This window comes from Anser brachyrhynchus, assembly GCF_964034855.1.
Source record: "Anser brachyrhynchus genome assembly, chromosome: 8".
NCBI classification, from domain to species: Eukaryota; Metazoa; Chordata; class Aves; order Anseriformes; family Anatidae; genus Anser; species Anser brachyrhynchus.
This window is the reverse complement of record NC_137702.1, coordinates 16,464,058-16,482,800: the sequence shown is the minus strand read 5'-3', so window position 1 is coordinate 16,482,800 and position 18,743 is coordinate 16,464,058. Positions and strand designations below refer to the sequence as shown.

Below are 18,743 nucleotides of genomic sequence, written 5' to 3'. Positions count from 1 at the left end.
AACTGCAATTTAGACTATTTAAAACTCCCTGTAATCTTCATTTGGATCCAGCCCTTTCTGGAATGACTGCTTAGCTAAGTACTGAAGGTAGGTGGCTCTAAGTAATAGCCTCATGAAACCTTAGCTTGTTCTTAAAAGTCGTAGAAAAGATTTATTCTCTAAATGAACTCAGAAAAGAAAGTTTCATTCTTGCTTAAAGAACAGATTTACTGCGGGTTATGTGCAGGTTTTTGTTTGTTTACAGAGCTGCCCTATGTAATGGGGAGAAAAATAATGAAGAAATACCCAGGAGGGAGGGTTGTCTCCCACTGTCCTCAAAGGAAGCTTGTGAGGGAAGGCGGCCAAGTCAAGCTGGCCAACCTAATATATGGGATCTTTTCCTGCTCTGCTGAGGACTGCTCACCCAAACAAGAGAAGATGACTTTCCTTCACTTTGAAAGAAGGTATGTTCAGAGCTGGTCACTTAGACTGAAAAAAGAAAAAGTGGGTTAAGTGTGGGTGGGTGGGTGGGGGTGGAGTACAATGAACTAGCCCTGAGAGGCTGGTTTTCTGTAAGTCCCTTCCTGAGTGCAAGTTCTTTTCTGAAGTTACCTGTAGAAAAAAACCATGACTTGTCACTTCAAAAAACAGCAAAATCATGTTTGGGACACGATTTACAAATTACTCTATTTAAAACTTTAATTTGTGATATTAATGACTGCAAAACACTTAAAATGACATTGTTAAAGGCACATTTCATTTTAATGCATAGTGTACCATTCTAAAATATCCTAATTTCCTTACAAAGTGCTTGAGCAGCCACATACAGATAAAGTATAGCAAAATATATTTACAATCTAGGGTTTAAAATCTTAATCTGCCTAAAAATATTTAAAAAACTACAGAGATAAAATTAGTGCTTTCTTTCAGCTTAACTGGGTGAACATACCCTGCCATCTAATTTTTTTTTAGTGATTTACTTAGATTTAAAAAAAAGATTTCTGTACAAGATGTAGTTACAAAAAGGTATTTTTCAGGATACTTTCGTAAGTGTTAAGCACCCTGTTAGATGCTCATTATATATATTTGGGAACCAAAAAGGGTAAGCTGACTGTACCTCAAAAGTATTTAGCATTTAGTTTCCACTTGATATAGGAACATAATTTGTTTCTTCTTTATTAGAATTTGGAAAGAAGTAATGCTGAAAAGTTCACTCCCTCTTCCTGACATGATTTATAGAGCTGGTGAAGATGCCTTCCTGCTTCCTAGGGTGGGGCAAGCCTGATTTAGAACCACTCCCCTTTTTTCCCTAAGCCTGTCTTCTGCCTGACCCTGCAGGTCTGTCCAGCATCATGATTTTAAACAACCACCTTAGTGTTGCACACTCAAGTGGTTTCTATTTTTCCTTTGAATGAATAGAATTAGGGATTTTGAATTCGAGTGCTGATTCTCACTGTCTTAGCCCACCAACAGCAAACTCCTGGCTAGGATGCACCTGTGAGATTGAATACACAAACTCTGAGTGGTGTGAGAGCTAAGGACAGCATGGAAAATTTATTTTCTAAGAACTCATCTTTGCCTGCAGAACACCAGGTGCCAAAAACAGGTCTTGGTTTCCAAGTACACACAGTGTCTGGTCTAAATTGTTTTCCAACTTTTGAGGTACAGCTTTAGTGTTAGGAAGCTTATAAAATATACAGTTTTTATCAAAAATATTTATACATTCTGTTACAACATATTGCTTTTACCCTTGGTAACTGCCAATCTAAGTTCTGGAGTTCAGTGGCCTAAAGGTACACGAATATTTTCTTCGCTCAAGAGTTCTATGTTGTTCACATGGCCACTGTGCAAAATTAATGAAGTGGTATAATTAAATTACTTGCCTGGACATAAGAATACATTACAACTTCCAAATATACATGTTCACAGCATGTATACATTGAAAATCCTTATGTTTTCTAAAAGGTGATATGATTTGTACAGCAGATACAGGATGATCTAGGTGGTTAAATACAGAATGGTTAACTTATCTGTCCACTGCAGGAGTGGAAAAGGCTTAAGTTTGAGTATGGAAGTGGATGGGCTTGGGAAATGCGTATGCTTCGCTCTTTGTAGGTAGACTGAGCAACATCCTTGTTACATTCTTCATTTCAACCAGGGTTTTAAGCCATGCTTAAAAAGCTTGAAGGCAGAACCGTTTGGCAAGTGGCTTTGGTAAACTTCCTGGGTTTTTCCTCAATTTTTCTTTTTAATGGAAGCACTTACACTGTTGTTATCTCAGAGGCAAGGCATTTAACATTTTTCCTAATAAATACCATAGAAAATTTATAAAACAAGGCATAGCTGTTCTCAATACCGTTATTTTAAGAACACAAGAGGAAAGTGTACATAGAAATGTGTAGTTTTATAGACTGCACAAGATAATATTTAACTGAAATAGTTTGCCTTCTCCAGATAGAACCATGTTCTGTGCGAGTGTCATCAGTATCCCAAACTTCTATTTCATGTGGCTGAGTAGAGTTAAGTGATTACCTAGCTCAAAGTCTGCTTTTCCCACTTAAGGCAGATCCTTAAAAAACAATGTAATCTGCCATAGAAGAGTGAGAGAAAGTACAGATCCAAGTGTGCCCATGTGTGGGAAGCTCAATACGGCCTGGATTCACCCACTCAGCTTAAGAACTCCATAGAACTGCTTTCCAGTGCTCAGATAAAAAACAATATACAAAGAGGCCACTCTTCACAAGAGTGTTAAAACAGTACTTAAAAGGGTCTTCATGTGATTTTTAAAAAAAAGCTACAGGTGGCACAGAGAGCAATTGAAGGGTTGGTATTCTTCTGAGAGAGGCATTCTTGTGAGCCAGTCAGCTAGGATTTCACAGTGTCTAGAAGTTAACACCAATCAGCAATGTAATCAAAATCTCTGAACATTTCCTGCTCTTCTTCAGAAAGTATCCTTGGTTCCCGAGGTGGAGTGAGGATAGGTGCTTCAGAGGTAAATTCGTCATCGAAATTACTAACATCTTCTCGTCCTCTAATGGTGGGTACAAAAGGAGGCTTCACTTTCTTGGCCAGTAAAGCATTCCAATCTATTAGCTGTAAAATAAACCAACTGATGTTTAGTTTCCCATCTCTACTCGCTAATGTCCTCAGAACTAACACTGGCTTGTACTCACCCGGAAGAAGTGATGCTTTTTCACATCCTCAGCATCTTTCTCTCCAGCTCCAAGACGCCGTTCTGGATTTCTTCGTAGCAGCTGACAAAACGTGATATTTTAGTGTGCAAATTCATGGGTAATGCTACTGTGTAAGAGTCGACACCAAGACTAGATGGACAGTGACTTCATACTGCCTGACCTATGAAAAACTCTTGGTCCTCAAAAGAAAGGTGAGGACAAAGCTGTAGACAGAGCAGCAGTGCTCTTTTAAAGACACCTGGATCTCACAGCAAGATTCCACAAGCAGCCTAGCTCTGAACATGTACTGTGAGCGGACTCACCTGTCTTACTCTGCAAATATGTACTGCATCTTAGTACCTGAGGTAATCTGTGGGACTAGCGTTCAGCACAGAGATACTAACTCTGATTTCTGCTGGAGAGGCCATAGAATCTATATAAGCTGGTATCTCAGCTTGCTTGGCTCAAAAGAGAGACTAGGCTGTTGTCTGCTGTGTCCAGCTATTTCATAGCAGTTGATTTACCAGGAGAGGGGTGAATACTGCTTCACACACCCAGCCAAATATAGCAGTTTTCTAGGTAGCCTCTACTTGAGGCTACCTTGTCACTGTGGTCTTTTTCCACAATGGAATCAAAGTAACGTGAAATTGTAAGCGAAGGGCCCCATGGAAGCCCACTATTTGAGAGTATAGGATTGGCTCAGATGGGAACAGTACACAGAGATAAAACTAGTAAACTGTAAACACAAAGTTCACTGTGTGCGCATTCTGGGTGCAGTGTAGCAGTATTCTCTCTCCACCTGCCAATGTAGATAGAGGCACTTCAAGATAAAACTACCTTTTTCCAGTACTGCCTTAAAGCTGTATTCTTTGTCCTTACTCTAGGAAAACAATCTGAAAGGAAGCACTCATTTTGAGCTATATTTATGCTCTAACTTAAATAATAAGTAACAGTAGTTACTGTGACATGCTTTAACTTTAATGCTGCTTCACGTTGCTGAACTGGGTGCTAGACTGACAATATTCAGTGGCTTAAGCAAAGAGACTGAATCCCAAGACTTGGAACCCTCCCCAGGAAATGCCTTTCCATCAACTGAGATAAGCCTCTGAGACATCTAAAGATGATGTCTGAAGCTAGTAGAGACATTACAATAAGGAATAGCACTAATAAAAATCAAAATCAGCCTTTCTTTGCCAAGAACGGAGCTGTAGATGCCACGTGTATAGAGTTTCCTACGCCAGTTGGAATGAAACCAAAAAGAGTTAGTTAGAAAGTCTTTAAAATTAAAATGTTCATGTGACTATGTTAATCTAGCAAGCAAGTCAATGCAGCGGTGTTCTGCTAGAAAATGAAACTGGAACTTCTCTAGTTAGAGATGATGTTGAAACTTAGTTCAGGGAGAAAATAAATCTTAGCGTTTCACATTTCAAAAAGAAAAACTTGCTCCTGAATAATTAAGTGAAATGGCACTGAGATTACGTTTAAGGCAAAAAAAATGGTGATAGGCAGCATGGCACAGCATAAATGAAGCAAGCCTGAAATTTAATTGTAGAAAAGATAGTCGCATATAGGTTCTTAAGAGTACTTTGTTCTCTATAAAAGTGATTAATTTTCTTAAGGTAGGAGACAAAACAGGGTAAGAGGGAAATACTGTAATGTTTTTTATTACTTTCTTACCCGTCTCATTATAGAGATGGCTTCTGTGGACAGAAAGCGTGGATATCTTACTTCATCATTTACAATACTGTCAAACACCTCTTCTTCATCATCTCCAGGGAAAGGAGACTATAATGTAAGTAATAAAAACCCCACAAGTATTAAAACAGGCTTAAAAATCATTTACAATTTAAAACAAGATATTCAGCTGACAACTTGGAGTTACTCCCTAAAATTAAACTTTCCTTTGTCCCAAAAATATACAGTCCTTTTCCATAAGGAAGAGAGCAAAGTCATTACCCTCCCCCCTTCTTTTTTTAATTAAAGGACTATGCTTTAAAGTGTACTTTTAAAAGTAGTAAAACCTAGAAGTAGTATCTTTTTGAACTCTGACACGAGATATACAGGAAATGTGGAAGGCCTCTGTTAGCTCTTCTTTGAGACAAGTAACATGTGGAAGACTTTATTTTTGTAATACCTCTAGCATGTTATAGCTTAAGAACAGAAACTACTATAAGGTGGCTTGAAAGATGCAACCCACACTCTTTTTCTCCTTTTTCCCCCCCTTAAACCTGAAAGGAGTTACCATCTTTGTTATCATCAATAAATGAAAATGGAGATATCATGGAGATACTCTAGAAAATGGACCAGGAGGCCAGGCTATGTATGCATTAATAGTAAACAACTGAGTAGTTATTTACCATCCCATTTACACAGAACTGGGGCATTCTGTTTTAGTGCATGTGCAATTCCAATCATAAGTAACTTTGCATTTGGCATAATCTTTCACTACTATCCAGTTCTATGAATTAAAGTTTATGTGCATTCAAGCTGCACGAGTTAAGGAGTTGGTTTTCTCCCCTAGCACATTTGAAAGCAGAAGCCTGCTATAAGCTGTGTGCATCCAAATCTGACAATAACAGACAAGGAAACTGAAATCAAAGTTAGGATTGCTGTGCCCTGCACACTGGAAACTGAGCTCCCCCAATCCAGATGTGCTATTTTCTTGTTTAGAGTCACTGGCATTAATATACTATTACCATCATTTGATTTTAAGGCATAATGATGTAATTAGAAGCAAAACAAAAAAAATCTAGAGGTTAAATCTTGGACCAACTATGACTCATTCACTTCCACAGCAGCTGGTAACTCAAGCCCCCGACATGACTAATTGATTTCTATAGCATTATAGTAGCTAGTATCAGATAAAGAGCTGCTCAGAATTTATTCCTACTTAATGAAATTAAAATGCTCACAGTAAAACTAGGTACGCCTACGCATACTGTATATTGATATAACTATGGTATATAGGGGCATATTAAATGTTGACAGGATGATAGTTTTGTAATATTTTTAACATAGGTTTGTCTTATGACTGTGTTGTATCTTTACTAGAACTTACCTCACCCACTAGCATCTCATAGATAAGTACACCAAGACCCCACCAGTCTACAGCTCTTGTATAGGAAGTTTCTGTCAGCACTTCTGGAGCAAGAAATTCTGGTGTGCCACAGAATGTGCTTGTTCTGTCTCCAAATCCCATTCCTGAAAGGTTACAATTAATGAAAAGCAAGCAGTATTTTCTGCAAGTCCACAAACTATTCCTTCAGCAAGTAAAACCTAACACAACTTCAGCAAAGTGATACTGAGGTGTCATGGTCTGTCTCAGTTACCTCAGTCTAAACGAGGTAAATAAAACATTTCCCCCAACTCTTCTCTCATGCCCTTGTTCCAAGTGTGCTTCAATATAACCTTCTCTGTCCCTATACAATGAGCCAAATCAAGCCTCCAATTACACTTTTGTCACCCCGTTATCATTGCTTGGAAAGATACAAGCAATCTTATGCTATGTTTTTATTAGCTTGTACAGGAAAATGTGGTACCCTAGTTCAGTCAAACATGCCTATTGCAGATCCTTCTGCAATGGCAAGGCTACCCACAGTAAAGTAAAACAGAATGTAGTGAAACGACCTGGAGCAAAATAAGCCCTGTGCAAGAAAGGCATAGTTAGAAACAGCACCACAAGCACTGATGTGCCACTATGTGCGTGGAGGTGCTATGGAGCGCTTAAGAAAACCATTTATAGCAGCAGTCAGTAAACTGAAGAGCTTTCTTGGTCCTCGTTTCCTTTCATCTTTTGTGGAATTTGTAGCTGAAGTCACACAACTTGCCCTAGGATATTAAAAGCAATAATCATGTTTGACCACCTACCAAATTTACAGAATTCCTCTCCCTCTTAGGCTACCTAAAAGAGGAATATTTGGGAGACAGGCTATACAAATTGGAGAAGGAAATATACTTTGTCAAATCTTCCCTCCCCATATCCTCCAATGGGGTTTGACAAAGGCACTTTCCTCAATACAGAAAAATCCTTTATTTTGTCTTATTTGAAAGTTAGTTGCCAGTAGCTGGATGCTTGAGAGTTACTTTCTAGCATCTAAGCTTCCCTTTTGGGATAAATTTCTCATTTTTAGCTATAGTATATTTAGCCTGTCATTTCTATATACTTATATGCAACTATTTGAGAGTAAAGAAAAACAAACCACTGTAAAAGTTGAGGTGTGGATTGATTTCATTGTCAACTTAGCTTTAGAATGAAGAAAATTATTTAAGAGTCAGAATAGGTGTTCCTCACAACTGAGATTAAAAAAAAGGCTATGCTCAGATGTTCTTGGTATTTTCTCCACTAAGGAACTTCCTTCCATCTCCCCATGTGTACAATCAGAGATGTATTTTTCCTTCTATATACATTTGGCACTTCACAAATCTCACAGAACAGTCAAGAGCAAGTGAGATGACAGAACTTTCCTAGGAATAAAGAAAGAAATTTAAGAGCCATTACCTTCTTTGCAAAGACCAAAGTCAGCGATTTTCACAAAGCCTTCTGTGTCCAGCAATAAGTTATCCAACTTCAAATCTCTAAATGAATATTCGAGAGAATTTTTTTAGTACTATTCAGAATAGCTGAAACTCATCTGTTAGAAATGCATCAATCACTACTTACCTATATACTATTTTGTGCTCGTGTAAATACTGAAGTCCAAGAACAACACATGCAGCATAGAATCTGTTGAAAAAGTTGAAATGTAAAGTTTTAATGGATTCTAGTCCTGCTTTTCAGAATGCGAAGCTCATCGTAATTTATCTTTTATTAGCCATCCTCTGAAGATTATACTTTTTGCCTTTTCAGCTACAGATTAGAATCACAGAATCATAGAATCATTAAGGTTGGAAAAGACCTCCAAGATCATCTGGTTCAACTGTCCCCCTACCACTAATACTACCCACTACATTAGCTTTATAGAGGGTCAGGATTTTAAAGTCAAATATCAAAAATGTTTAAACTTGCAGCTTTCAACCTGGAAGGTAAGTTTTCCTGTAGTGTTCACTGCCATGCCACTGAAGAATTTCTAATTTGTCTTACTCCTTTTTTTGGCCTTGCCTGTTATTTTAATTATGATATTAAATTTTTAATATGATCTTTACCAAAAAAAAGTATTATAAACATTAAATATCTGTATACCATTTTTGCATTCAACTTAGATTCAGGTACTAAACCTGCATATGTATTTTTTCTAATAAAATCAGAATCTTTTCCCTTTTAAAAACTGAACAGTATTTTCTGAAGTGACATAACACAGAGGGTGTGTGGTGATGAATATTTCAGTTCTTGTTCACTGAAACAGAACAAAATGCCCTTCCATTAATGCCATAAAAAGGGATGGATACTCACACTGCTCTTGGTTCAGAGAAGACATCAGTATGAATGTGCATCATCAGATCCCCACCAGCAGCATATTCCATTACAAAGCAAACGTGATCTTTGGTTTGGAAACAAGCAAAAAGGTTCACCAGGAAGGGATGCCTTACACTATTCACAGTTTCAAATATTCGCTTTTCACACATCAAGCTGCAAACAGAAAAATCAGTAAAATTTAAAGCTTAATCCCAAACCACAGATCTTATGCTTTTTCCTCTATTCCTCGAAGATAAGAATACTTTTCCTTTTAGGACAACTTTTAATATTTCCACACATAGTAAGTTGATGCTAGGATACTCAAGAAGTTGCGTTTGTCTTTCACAAATGAAATAGGCAACCCAGTGTTCCACGAAGACTAAATCCTGCTAGTTCTCCTTCCAAATCAGAATGCATCAGTATCATGTGGCATTAGCATTAATCCATTTTTATTTTAACTGTGTATAATATATAGTCAAAAAAAGAGTAATTATATTACAGATATCTGTCTACAATCATGCCCGATTATTTCTCTGTAAGCCAGTTGGTTAATTTGTAGCTTATTCTTAATGCAGTTATCTGTCTTCCTGCAATTCAAATGAAAACAGTAATTATTAAACAGCTGTAAAAGCATCTTCTTGCATTGAACCTAGACAATTTTCCACCTGCCATTTCACTTCCAGACAGAGTAAGATCGTAGTTCTTGGGCAAAGAGATTGAAAACATAATAGTGGAGTATACATGGGACTTAAGGCAAAATGTGATGGACAGAGTATGACGGTATGTTACAGGTTGAGAAATACCATCATATGTTTCTGCCAGCAAAGAAAATAGTCACTGTCCTCCTGGAATGTGATGGAAGTCTATAAAACAAGTAATTAGAAGTAATGATTACAAGAGAATCTGAATGGATGAAAAATTAAAAATACAGGCATGGTAAGACGGGCACTAAAATAACCAGTACTGCTTTCTCGTTGCCCCAGAACAAAGGCTAAGGGTCTGTAACAGCCAACTGTGCAGGAAGATGACTTGTTTTGCTCTTTCATGGAATTTAACTACCATAAGCCCTACCAAATGTGTGTGTTGCATGCAGAAAGAAAGCAACTGATTCAGGTAATCCACGTATTAAATTTTACAAACTGACCTGTCTACTTCATCACGAGCGACAATATCTCCTTTCTTTAAGGCTTTAATAGCGAACATCTCATTTGTGTTTTTGTACTCTGCCAGCAGCACCTAAAACAGAAGATAAGTAATTTATTTAAGTCTTATATCTATTTTTTGATATAACCTTGACATTTGATATAGCCTTTTGACATTTACCTTTCCAAAATGTCCTCTACCCAGTACAGCACAACACCTGAAATCCTTCAGGCTGAACTGAAATCTTTGTTGTGTTCTGTATAAATAAATAAATAAGCGTTAAAAAAGAGTCTTCTAGTTTGTTAACTTTAACAAACATTCATAATCAACACTAAAAATATTGCATTTTTACCTTCTATCTTCAGGCTCTCGGACGTTGGTGTATTTTATGTCTGAATGTGGAACATCAGGCTCACAGATTATTTCAGGCTGGAGTTTTGGAACAATACTATTTCTGCCATTTTCAAAATCAAAAGCTGTTACTTCATCCTGGAAGGAAAAATAAGTCTGAAAATTTAAAAGCTCGCTAAAGTAAAAGGATGCAGAAATTCTTAACTCAAAAATTATCTAACCTAAAACATTATACCTCAAGATGATATAGATAAGCAAGGTTTTAACAGAATGATGAAACCTGTTCCTCCAATTATTCTGCCCTTTTTTTAATAAAACCACTTTTTCCCTGAATACTTTGATGGATTTTATATTTTTTTTTCCCCGCAATGGAACCAAACAGTGACATGGGAAATTAAACACACCAACCATGGAAACAAGTAATCAGGGCATCCATAACTTACACATACAGAATCGTCTCAACAGGCAGCGTAATGCTGAAGTGCACAGGAAGAAGTCCATCATAAAAATACCAATATTACAACCTTGTTAAACTATATAGCCCCAAATTCTTAAATTTACTTACCTGAGCTGGCATATCAGGAGCCTTCATCTCAGAGGAAGATTCACATATTTCACCAAGGGAAGATGCACGGGGTGGAGCAGGTGGAGGCTCAGGCTCAAGTTCAAAATCCAATTTAGCTACAGGAGAGTCACTGGCAAGAAAATAAATAACTCCTCAGTATACAGCAAGGAAAGTTTTAATAATATGAAAACCAACTTAAAATCATGTTGTTTGTATTTCTCCTAGAGCACATCTTGTGTGTGTTGTATGTGTATAAAATGGGATGTCCGAAATAAAACAATGAAAGGTCTTCAGTCTCGCAGAATAAATGTATTTTACATACATCCGTGTGTCAACATTTCACCATTACTCTTGCTCCTAAAAGTACTTAAAAATGGTAGACATGCCTACCTGGCTGGCAGTGCTAGTTCAGGGATGCGTACATCAACCACTGGCACTGTAGCAGGCACTGGTGCTTGAGGGCTGAAGGTGCCAGAGTGATTCACTGTAGGAATAGCTCTTCTCACCAGCCTTCCCCAAGTGGCTATATTAATATTCATTTGAGGAGCTCTGAGAAATGTTTTGCCTGTGGATATTGTGAAAAGAGTGCAAGTAATTTCCTTACTTATTATGAAAAGCTATAATTAAAAACAAAAAATCATATTCATTAGTTTATAGTTTATGAAGAACAAACTGAATTTGTCATACTCCTTAGCAATTCCTAATTATTCAGTATTAAATGCTAATGCATAATAAGGAATTCTAAACCAAAACATTTCTAAGTGCAATACCAAATACATGATTATCAGCCATTTTATTCACAGATGAACATTAAGTCTCACTAAAAAAATATCACAGGTATGTACAACTTTTAAGCTTTATGTATTTATATTAAACAATTACCTTGCTGTTTTGAAAAAATTTTCTTCTGCCTCTGGAGTTTTGGTCTTCTTTCAATAACTGGATTAAAAAATGTAACCTGCAGTTCAAATAATGCACATTATATTTTAAGTTTCAGAACAAAACATGTTCTTAAATGTTTAAGAAAAAGTCTTAAACTATCTTGCAAGATAATAGCTACATGTATGCCCACGTGTTCTAACGAAACGTTCTTACCTCTGCAAACAGAGTGCCCTGGGGTTCGAGATAGAGACACATGCCATGTCGTTGGTTATCCAGGAAGTCTTCCAACCTCAGAAACTTCACTGCACACAAAGATCTCCAGTCACGCCAATAAACTGAGATTTCCAGTTCCCGTGACTATGACAGTAAACACACACAGGAAATTACTTATTAGTAATTGTTCTGCAATAGTTACCTCTCCACAGTCATAAGATCTAGTACCTCAAGGATCAAGATGTAAAGCTTTTACTTAAAAAAAAAAAAAATTGTCAAGTCTAACTAACTGTACAGAGCAAACTCTCACTAGGATAATCACATTTTGCTTCAGTTCAAATGTGATATCCAGTGTCCAAATAAGAACTGTAAGTGTAAAACTCCCAAAAATAGAAGGAGAGTCACAAACACACATACTTTTTCAGTCAAACAAAAGTGCTAGTTAAATGCATCTTAGCTTAAGCTCCAGGAAGAGATTTTTAACTGTGTTTAGAAAGCTCAACTTTGCTAGTTTTCCATTTAATTAACAAGTATAAATTGCATTTCATGGCTGTACAGTGACACTTTTGTATCTGGCTATGCATCATGATGTAAGACTATACAGCATCTGTAGAAACACATGCATTTTTTTTTTAACGTGGTCATGAAGAGGGGCCAAAAACTTTAACAAGAACTGCTTCTGTATCTTGCCTCATGACATCTCCCTAAATTATGACTGCACAGGTAAAAGCAAGGAAGAATCAGAAATCTATAAAATCTATAGCCTCCTCCCTTGCTGGGAAAGTCCTCCAGTGGCAATCACTGCCTCATTCACATGAAAAGCTAAACCAGTTTTGAGTCACTTGCTCATGCTGAAGAAAAAAAAGTCCTTGTATCCCCTTAAGATACTACGAGTATCACGTATCTATAAAAAAAATAATTAATTAAACCTACATAACAGAAATTCTCTTAAAAAGGTGTGTCAAGAAGAGCATCATTCTATATACTTAAGTCCATACAAATAATGTTTAAAGTTGTAGGAAACCAAATTCACTAACAGTGTTTATTACTCCTGAAAAAGGAATCCATCTGCTTCACATGAGAACGTATGTATTATGGATAAATACTAAAAATTCTACGATACAACTTTCCCAAAATATCTAAACTCCATCAAATACGAGAATTTCCTGATAAAGAGAAGTTGATGATCTGAATAAAAATTTAAGCACCTTCATTACAGACTAAAAAGATGTTAAGTGTTATGTCTTAGACAAAAATATTATGTCTCGTCACATGCCAGAAGAGGTAAAACTTGTAGAATGGCAACCCAGCAAATCAGCTTATCTCCAGGGAACTCCTTCTGTTAAGCACAGGAATACTTGCACATGTGAAATTTGCACGTAATCACACCAACAGGAAAAAAATGATATAAAGCAACATGAGTCTAATCTACATAATCAACTTTAGCTGTCAATGGAGTAAGACCACATCTTTACCCTGTCTAGTTCCAGTGTAAATTTCTGATCCCATGACTGATTGGAAATAGGTTTCCAGCTGGTTTGACCAACCACAGTGTTATCCAGCTTCAGTACAGCACAGACTTCATCTGTAAGTAAAGTACACAAACTCAGATTAAAACTATAAGAGGATTTTCTACAAACAAAAAATCTTCAGTAGGTTTCCTTCAAAAAGAAAAAAAGAAAAAGAAAAAAGTTCTCATATTTAATTGGTTCTTATGGGCATAATAGTGTGGTCTTTTTTTTTTTTTTTAATCCATCACAACATGACAGCTGAAGAAACAGCTACGTTTAAAGTCTCAAAACAACTTGGTATTTTTAATTAAAGAATACAGCATGCACATTAAAGCATAAATAAAAGATAAGCATAAAAATATGAGAAGTAAGAGTATACTGAACTGGACAAGTCGTCAGTTTTCAGAAGGTTTCTACTACTCCCACTTTTACTTTTACTGGTTCTGCTCATAAAAGATGATCTGGCTTCATTCGGACTCCAACCAGGTAGTGTAATCGAGGTGGCTTTTGATCGACCAGGGACATTTTCTAAAATGTCTTGGCAACCCATTAGCCTAACTTCCAGGGTACCTAGAACAGGACAAACAATTATTTGTCAGAAAAAAAAAAAAACAAAACTGTGCTCAAGTGTGCAAAATGAATGACTAATGATTGGTTTTATAGCAATAGCTTATATTCTAACCCCTGCTGGGTATAACAGAAATATCAGACAAAATCAAGAGATAGACCCAAGAAAGACAAACCTACTGAAAATAAGCATTAAAAAAAAAGGTCAAAAATGTGGGAGTCAACCTTCTAGAAGGAGCAACAGTTTACTACAATGCCACGAAATAAGTTTTTGTCCTATAATGTTAGCCTCTGAAATACTTTTCTTCTCTTAGGAATCTAACTGACTTGGGTTCAAGTTGTAAGTAATGTCATTTTATAAAATGAGAAGTTAAAGCGATGGGTCTCCTTGCTGATGGGAGAGTATTAGTTTTTCCATGAGTCTTACATAACCATGTAATACTGGATAAATCACTTAGATAATTAAAATGAACATATTGACTACTGTGACTACGCGTTTAAGACAAATAAATCAAATTTGCCTGCTTGATGCTGAAGTCAAATAGGAGTTAGTATGTAATTTCCAACCATTGAATGGTTCTAACATGACTGAATCTGGCTTTATAAAAGCTGAAACAGGAAGCTACTCTTCAACTTTTTCGAACAGATGAGGTATAGAGGCTCAGTTTTAATTTGAAAGAGCTTCCTCCAGCAGTACAGAAGCATCTGAACTTAACAGATGGTTTCAAGAATGGTAGGCTTACCTCATCCTGTAAAGATAGCATCTGTACAACTACGACATCACTAACAGGAACAAAGTTGACTATTAAAAACAGTGAAATTAGTCAGTTCATAATCATATAGTCATCTAGAAACACAGCTCCTAGGATAATGCAGCTTCTGTGGCAGATGTATGTAACTGCAAAACTTAGAAGTACTCTTTTGTAACAGAAACTTAAGTCAGACCTGACCTACAAATGGCCTGGCAACACTAAAGCCCACAGAACAGACACTGACAAAGCAGTTCGAGAAGAAATCCCATCTTGTAAGGAACTAACAATCATAAGCCACAGCTCTAAATATTATGCTACGAGGACATAATATAATCAAAAACATAACAAAAGAGATGCTATTGGCTCGCAAAACAGGTTAAAAGGTAAAAGAAAACTTCATTCCAAATCTCTGCTTATTTTCCTAAGAATTTAATAAACAGAAAGGTCATAATCTTGTAAAAGGAGTGGATACATATCAGAAAGTCCTGTTAGTGCATTTTAAAAAGTATGACAGTAGCATTGATCTATTTTTCACAAAACGTTAGACACAAAATACAAAGACGCTCTTCATTTAAATCCAGTTCAATACAAAGGCTCTTTGTGTAGCCAATAAGAAAGTGAAACCATTAAGAACTTCACAAGCATGTAGCTCTGTTCTGATATTTCCTATTAGAAAGTGCTAATATATATCCTAATATGTATCGGTTGATACTCTTTAAAGAGGAATTATTTGTTACTATGATTATGTATTACAGGAAAAGACTGAAAAAAAGGCTGTTTTAAAACAAAGGCGTGATATTTTGTGCCTGCCCATGGTAACTGATCATCTGAGGGGAATTTTTTTTTGTTAGATGGAATCTGCATCTTCACAAGGGCTCTTGTCTGAGGTTCTGATATTTTTTACCCTCTGTTACTCATCTTACTGAACCAAAATGTAAGACAGGTAGACTTCCTCCACTGTATTATTGTTGCAGCTTGGCAGAAGAGTTCCTCTTTTTTCTTTTAAAATATAACCTTATTTCAGAACTAAATTCTGATGTCAGTTATACACATGTAAAGAGAGTTAACATTTAAATTAGAGATTTTAGCCAACTTTCTCTGTTGGCAGCTAGTGTAAGAGTTGCATATACAACTTTTTAGGACACAAAACGAACATTACCTGTATAAATGATTCCTATGTGAACACTTATTAAATAAATTTAGTAAACCAACATACTCTCAAAGTGGTCAAAAGTATTTGCTTTTCTTTAAGAATATCAGAAGGTAAATATTTAAAAGCTTTGTTAAAGTATGTCTCATCTTTTAAAATAGTTTACTTCTAATGAAGGACAACAATTCCAAGTGAACCCAACTATGAGAAATTGTGTTACATCTTATAAATATGTTCCCTTGCAGTAAATTAAATCTACCCCAAAACAGGGGCGTTGATAGCCCTGTGCACTTTTGTTAGTTATATTTATAAACCAAAGAGGTAGATACTAAGTTTCTGGTAGCATAAATCACCTTCTAGGAAGCCAGTGTGGTCCAGGGAGTGGAAGGAAATACAGTACCTATTTCCAGTTCTGCCATACTAGGTACCATACTAGTGACCAGGGACAAGTCACTTAACCCTTCTGCACCACAGTTTCCCCATCTGTAAAATGGGGATAATGATACTTAACCACTTTTTAAAGTCCTTGATAATCTAAAGATAAAAAAACAGTCAACACTACTAGTATTATTCCCTAGTGACCTAACTTAAGGGAAGAACTTCACTTTTTTCCAACAGGATTAAAAAACAGTCAACAAATAAATCTAAGAAACTTTTCTGCATTTTTTGGTTCATAGATGCTTGAAAATTCTAAATGCCTTAGTCTAGAAAAAGAACAATGAAGAATGTCCAGAAAGGCATCAAAGTTGGCACTAAAGACTTCTTTTAAACCATCTAAGAAACATAAAAAGCTCCAGAAATCATACCTGTTAAAGCTGCCGGTTTGGACAGGGTACTGTATTGGTTCTGAGTAGATATTACGCTTTGACGGGGACTTAATGTGGGCGAAGAGACCAATGAAAGTTCCTCGATGATTATACCGCTTTTGGGATGGTTTTTAGGAAGTTCATTCAATCTCTGTTCCAGTGAGTACTTTAAGAGGTCCAACTTCTGACTTGATTCATTAAATCTTGCTTGTGCCTTTTTAAAATACAAAAATTAAATTTTTTTTTCCTTTTTTGAAAGAACATTTAAAGTAAATTTTCAGAAATTGTAATGACATAAATTACTTCTGAAAGTGCCTTTCTGTCGGTAACCTTCCCAGATCCAAGTAATTTCATCACATTTTTTGCACCTTCTGCTACAGCATACTCTATCCTAAAATGATGCCGTAATTCTTCCATTCGGAGTTCAAGAGGGCTTATTACAGGTTTTGCTGAAAAGAAATAGAAACAAACTTCATTGAAGACCATGCCCTTGTTTAATTTCTATATACTAACCCCTCCCCCATGCACACAGAGGAGAAAAAAATGCAGATTTGGTAGACCAAGTAAAAGTATGTCATAAATACAACAGTAAAATGTTAAGCATCTGCATTTTGAAGAAATAAAGAAGTAATCAGGCCTCAGTCCAAAAACCAGATACTACTCCTTGAAGGGCTGTAATTGCTAGAAGATGCAAGAAATAGAAGATGTCATCAGGGGAGTTATGGGACAAATGCCTTTGTATAAAGCCAAACCTCCCTTACATCATTCATCTGGCAAGAAAGAGGTTTTGAGACTTACACATTTCCAAATCATGTTCTGAGGATTTATCTTTCACACTGCTCTGTAGGTACATATATTACTGATACATGTATACATATATACACACATATATCAGTTTCTGGTAATTCTCTTGCTTCACAGTAAATCTTAGGGTATCTGGTTGTGCAAGCAGGGAGGATGTAAGGTCTCATACAATGCCTTACCCAAATAGTTTGGGTTAAGAACTTAAATATCCACTTTTAATGGTGTTAAGATTCAAAAACAGAATTAGAAAAGGTTTCCTATCCCTTACTGTTTGTGTTCCTACTGTTCTTAGGACAGGCATTTGAAAACCCTTTCTAGCTTTAATACATAATACACATACAACAATACACAACTTCATAGATGCATACTTTATCCTGCTCATGCTGCTAATTTTCTTGCAAGTCTGCGTTAAAAAGGGGGCTATAGATTTTGAGGATTTTTTTTTTGTTTTTCTATTGAACAAATGACACGCATAATCCACGTGCTAAGATGGGGTGTTAAAAAAGCCAGAAGCCTCATAAGTGTGAAAACAAACAAAACAAAGCCAACTCCACAAAAGAAAACAAACACAAGCATTTCAGTACCTAGGACACATTGAGGCCCTGATTACAAGCATCATGATACAACTTCAGTACTCAGAGATGCATACAAATGAAGTTCAAAACATAGAGATGTACCAATATGCCCACAACTTTTAGTACACTCATGCTATTATAGCTCAAGGTTAGTTTTTGTTTGCCTTTTTTAAAAAATAAAGATAAGCAATTTTAAAACTATTTTTGAACGCAGTATACCTGTTTCAAGTCAGACATCTTTTTAAAAAGATAAAATTTTTTTTTGAGAAGGTGATTATTTCTCAGTCAAGCCTAAATACTAATATAAAGATAGTAAAAGTTTCCCTGTAACTGTGTTCCTACTAGTAGAAGGAAGGTCAACCTATTCAAGTATGACAGGCTTTATACCTGTATCAGAATTTATTTTTAGGACACTGAAAAGATTATATAAACTTTAAAGAAAATTGCTAGTTATTGTCAAGACAAAATTAAACATGCATAGAGCAAGAATGAAGACCACAAAGCAAGACTGGACTATGTAAGGTATAAAGATGAAGAGAAATTGTAGTTCTGGTCCTTAAGCTTCAAGGTATTTTGCTTCAAGTCTGATGCATTTAGCATCCTAACACTGGTATGCCTGGTCTCTGATTACTTTCGGTTCATGCAAGTTTTGTCTAACCTTCCCACTAGAAATTTATCATAGTTCTGTGTGCATATGGGTACATATATGTGTGGCATTTGACATTAACAAGATTCATATTTCTTCTCTAGTCCATCACCATTATCAAAAGCCAATTCATTGGTCTGAACTGCCTGAAGAATCTGCATCCTTATAACTTCTATTTTTGTCTTGCTGTCTTGGAGCATCTGTTGAGCTGTGGCAAGAAGTTTTCGATCCTAT

At 36.2% G+C, this 18,743-nt stretch overlaps 1 protein-coding gene across 1 annotated transcript in view; it reads right to left on the bottom strand.

The window, feature by feature from the left end:
- Nucleotides 1-652: 652 nt before the first annotated feature.
- PKN2 (protein kinase N2) overlaps nt 653-18,743 on the bottom strand; it is a 53,751-nt gene continuing 35,660 nt past the window's right edge. Inside the window, exons 4-22 of the mRNA XM_080602973.1 lie at nt 18,622-18,739; nt 16,788-16,933; nt 16,485-16,698; nt 13,594-13,779; nt 13,174-13,283; nt 11,699-11,842; nt 11,486-11,561; nt 10,994-11,168; nt 10,604-10,733; nt 10,040-10,176; nt 9,868-9,943; nt 9,689-9,780; nt 8,542-8,718; nt 7,813-7,875; nt 7,651-7,727; nt 6,211-6,353; nt 4,830-4,937; nt 3,153-3,233; nt 653-3,072 (exon numbers count right to left, since the gene is read on the bottom strand). Of these exons, the coding sequence (XP_080459099.1) occupies nt 2,869-3,072; nt 3,153-3,233; nt 4,830-4,937; nt 6,211-6,353; nt 7,651-7,727; nt 7,813-7,875; nt 8,542-8,718; nt 9,689-9,780; nt 9,868-9,943; nt 10,040-10,176; nt 10,604-10,733; nt 10,994-11,168; nt 11,486-11,561; nt 11,699-11,842; nt 13,174-13,283; nt 13,594-13,779; nt 16,485-16,698; nt 16,788-16,933; nt 18,622-18,739 (2,457 nt within the window). The 3' untranslated portion in view covers nt 653-2,868. The remainder of the gene's footprint in view (nt 3,073-3,152; nt 3,234-4,829; nt 4,938-6,210; nt 6,354-7,650; nt 7,728-7,812; nt 7,876-8,541; nt 8,719-9,688; nt 9,781-9,867; nt 9,944-10,039; nt 10,177-10,603; nt 10,734-10,993; nt 11,169-11,485; nt 11,562-11,698; nt 11,843-13,173; nt 13,284-13,593; nt 13,780-16,484; nt 16,699-16,787; nt 16,934-18,621; nt 18,740-18,743) is intronic.